Source organism: Plasmodium gonderi (genome assembly GCF_002157705.1).
Source record: "Plasmodium gonderi DNA, contig: Pgo-contig_1225, whole genome shotgun sequence".
In the NCBI taxonomy this organism is placed as follows: Eukaryota; Apicomplexa; class Aconoidasida; order Haemosporida; family Plasmodiidae; genus Plasmodium; species Plasmodium gonderi.
This window is the reverse complement of record NW_021629637.1, coordinates 1-4,866: the sequence shown is the minus strand read 5'-3', so window position 1 is coordinate 4,866 and position 4,866 is coordinate 1. Positions and strand designations below refer to the sequence as shown.

At 21.2% G+C, this 4,866-nt stretch overlaps 1 protein-coding gene across 1 annotated transcript; it reads right to left on the bottom strand.

The window, feature by feature from the left end:
• Positions 1 to 4,100: 4,100 nt before the first annotated feature.
• On the bottom strand, positions 4,101 to 4,866 carry PGO_004675 (variable surface protein; the record flags this gene model as incomplete). Its single annotated transcript, XM_028691522.1, has 2 exons — positions 4,101 to 4,271; positions 4,405 to 4,866. Coding segments are annotated over 2 exons (633 nt in total), but the record flags the coding sequence as incomplete, so codon positions are not given.

Genomic DNA, 4,866 nt, shown 5'->3' with positions numbered 1-4,866 from the left:
AAAATTATAAAAATCATAATAATAGGTATGTTATGTAGTTTTATAATTTAACCAACTATATTATAACTATTTGTATTAACACTTTTTTTATGTACAAGTGTTAAAGAAGCGCTAGGTGAGAACAGTTCTATTATTTCATAGTATATATGCTTATAGTATAAGAAATAGTTTATTCTAATAATATGTTATAATTAAACATGATTAGACTTTATCAAATATCATTGAACTAGATATCACAGAATATAAATATTGATAGATTATCGTTATACATTTTAGTGCACATATGCACATATTAAGCAATTATAGAAAATATAAGATGAAATTTTGCTAACAAATTAAATAATTAAATATATAGAAAAAATATTATATATATTATAAATATTAATTACTAAAGAATATATATAATAAAAGGGATGATGCATATTTGCTTTAAATTTAGACTTAATAAGAATGAATAAGAAAAAAAAAAGAAAGTTATTACTTTTTGAATATATGAATATATAATAAATTAAAGTTATTTTATTGTTTGGTGCATATATTTTTTGTTACAATTATATTGTTGTTGCATCTCACATGGGAATGCTTAATTATTTTACGAATGTATTATAATATGTCTTATCTGAATATATCTATTACTACAAATAATGAGGATGTGTTCAAAATATATAATGTGAGTTTTACTAAAGAGGGGATAATATATTATCATACAGAATACATTTATATATATTTGGAAGAAAAATAAACTAGCAAAAATTTATAATAATTACATAAGTAATTGAAAAACATTGTTTGAATTACAACAGATTTCTTATCTATGCTTAGTACTAAGGACATGTCCTTTATTGCCAAATTATTGTACATGTATTGCCGTGTTTATATTTTTGGATATAGCAGAAAAATTTATTTCTTTTTATTATGGACATGCTTACATAACTATATTTGTTGTATTCCTGATTATATATAAAAAGTAAATATACATAATTATCTTATTCTTTTATTTAATAGACGATATATTATTATTCATTTCACAATTATAGGAACATATGATTCATGCACTGTGTGTTGAGCAAGATAAATTGTATTAATAATAACTTAGATCATATATATTTATATGCTTATTATAACACTCTTAGTATAATTATTGAGAATATCCATATTAATTAGGATGTATTTCAATAATTTTTTAAATCAAAGTTTTTATGATCTTGTCCTGTTTCATATTCAATATATTTATTGAATATATTTTTTTAATTAATATAAAACATTTTTATATTTTTTTATGCAATATATTTTTAAATACACGAATTTTGCTTTATGTCTATTCGTTATCTTTTAATATATTATAGAAAATATATAATTAGAGATATTTATTTTACAAATCATAAAATTTTTATCATTTCACTATGTGTAAAAACTATATATTATGTATATATTAGTTTTATGTGATGTTTTATAGTTTATTTCAATAGTTACACATTTAAACTATATACAATAATATAAATAATTTTAATTATGCATAAAACACGGATGTCCAATTATTCCTATAAATATGGATTTATTTTAATATAAGTTAATTTTTTTTATTATAACATTGTGTCTTTTTAATTTATTCTTTCATACGATTCCGTTATAATTTTATTTATTATCATGATATAAAGAACATATATGTGAACTTTATTTGGTTTATAAGTACTATGAGTTAATGTATGTATTTATGTAGTAATTTAATTGAAAATACGTATAAAAGGAGAGATATGTGTCTGATTATAAATTTGCTTTATTTATTATTGAAGAAATTTATATTGTATTATAGAAATTATTGTTAATAATATTAATAAATTAATCATAAATGATCACACACCTTGGTGATATAATATTATTGAATTTAAGAAGGGGTCATATATTAATTTCATTATTTGGTTTTACCATAAAGATTTTTAGTTATGATATAATTATAGAAAAATAAATATATGTTATTCCCCATATTTTTCAAATAAATATATTTCTACAATATTTATAACAACATTTGATTTACTTTTTATAGTGCATATACCATTATTAGCATTAATAGGAGTTCACTATATCAAAGTATACAAGTGAAAACTACACTAAGTATATATTGCAATTATATTTCACGATATTTTTAGGACAGTTCATAATATACTTTTTTAATTTCATAACTGTTTTTATTTTTCATACAGATCCATATAATGCAAAAACTATATATTGGATGAATGTCTATATTAGTTCATGAAATTAATTTCACAAGAAACACTATAGCGTTTAAATATATATATATTAATATATAACTGGTGACATTTCTGTTAAGAAATTTAAGAATATCATTGACATTATAACAAACACATTCCTGATTTACAATGTATAAAATAATTTATATGTTTATATGTATACCTAATGTTTTAAGCTCATGTAAAGGATTTATTTAATAAGAAAACTTGTATATAAATGAATTCAGACGGAATTTAATAGAATCTATGTATGTAAAATATGTACATATATTTTATGTCTCATTGAGTAGACATAAAATATGGGTTTATATCATAAATTTGTATTTTACAGACATAAAATTTCCGAGTACATATTAAAATGAAAAAAATACATACATCGGTTATTTATAAAATAACATATCTTTTATTATATTCATCATTGTAATCATTTAGGATTATAATAACAGATTAGGCATGTTTATATTTTCCTTATAATGGCAGTTACTAAAAAGAAGCATAGTTGTTAATCAGATATTATAGTATAATTTTGAAAAAAACATTTCAAAAAATATGTGTATTATATACCTACTATAAGCACTATGTTTTCTAGTATAACGTAAAAAAAATTGTAATTAACGCGGCTTTTATTATGAATAAAACATGTCTATGCAACATTGCATGTTACATGATTCTATTATTTAGTAATATTTATAAGCACTGATGTAACATAAAAAAAAAAATATATATATTTCAAATTATAGGAGAAACAAGGACAAAAAAAGGAAAACATTTAATTAAATACACTATTTCTAATTAACTTTCGCTGTAAAATAATTACACATAATTGTATTTCATGAAAATACTACAAAAAAAATACGTGTTTGTAAAAAATATAGCTAATATTGTTATAAGACACAGAAAATAAGTAGCTTTGAAGAATAACAAAACACGCACGTATATATGTATCATTTAATGTAGATTACTTTTGTTTAAAATTTTAAAGTAAAACAAAAAATATATAAACCATTTTTGTTTATTATATATACGTATTCTATTCAAATCCGTTATATTTATGTTTTTTATATTTGTAATACATTTCATATATCTTTATTATAATTATATAATTAGAAGAATATAAAATATAAATATAAAATCTTCAATTTTTTATATCTCAAAACAGAATTCGAATATATATTTATATATTTATTTACTGTAATTATAACGATTTCTTTTGGTTATTACATATTTTATAAATCCTCATATTTAAATAAATTATTGTTCATCATATTGTTTATATCAAATAAAATTTTTACATATAATACTATTAATCACTTCAACGTATTCTGTTTGCCTCAAGTATTCGAGTTTCTTCTAATATATGTAAACTACGAATAATACGATAAATGTTTTACGTATATTTATGAATTGTTTCATATGTATGTTATGTTACTATACTCTGAATAAATACAAATTTTTATACAATCACTATAATTATAAAGAACTTATTTAATAATTATATTTATTATATACATCTTCAAATGAACACTATGTTCTAATAATCACCATTCGATTTATAAATTATTAAGTTCCAGTGGAAATGCACAATATTTTTATTGATTAGTTTGCTTCGGTTTAGGATTTAACCAAATTAATAAAAATTTATTGGATATATTTATTCATATCATACACTATATCTCTGTATAAAAAGTAAACACAGCTCACATAAGTATATTATTCAGACAACTAAATTAACATGAAAATTTTTACATAACCTTGTATCATTATTATTCTGCATTAATTTTATATATGTAAAATATTCTTGTAAGCATAAATTTATTTAAGGAACTGATATTTATTGTATCACCAAGTAGTTTAATGCTGCTGCACAACTTCATAAGAAATATTATTTTTTATAACATCGTAATGTGGATTGTTACATATAATTCTTTTATATGCTTCGCGTGCCTTTTCTTCGTCAAAATGCTTTCTATGTCTTTTTATATGTATGCTTTTATGAGACATTATAGACCCAAGATTAGTAAACTATGAAATAAATATATATAATGAATTTTATTTTTTATATATGCATGTCTTGTAGTATTATAAGACTACAGATGATTAACCTAGATTAATAAAATGAAATATCTCAATGTATATGTGGAAATGTTTAAATTACTTTGTTTAATAAAAATAGAATTAAGACTGTTCCAAAAAAGGAAACACATACAGAAATAACAGTAGCATAATTTGACGAATGACAATCACAGTGTGTTTGCACTTGCCGAGAGAACGTAACATCATCAATGTCCTTAAAAGGGGAATCTCCATTAGCGATAGCTTCGGAAAACATGGAAGGTAAATAGGGAACATTTACTTCCTCAGATTTACACATTTCATAATATTTTTTTACACTGTTACAAGTATTTTGCAAAGAACATTTATTGGGGGGAAAAGGTCGAACACATTTATATTTTTTTGGAACATGTTTATAACATGTAGGAGGATACAGCTTTTTGGGGATTTCTAAATATGGTTTGAAATACTTTTTCCTAGTGCACCATTTTTTTTCACTCTGTTCAACATTTTGATAATCAGATTCCAGTTTTTTCCATAATGGTTCAATAGTTTGATCCCATAA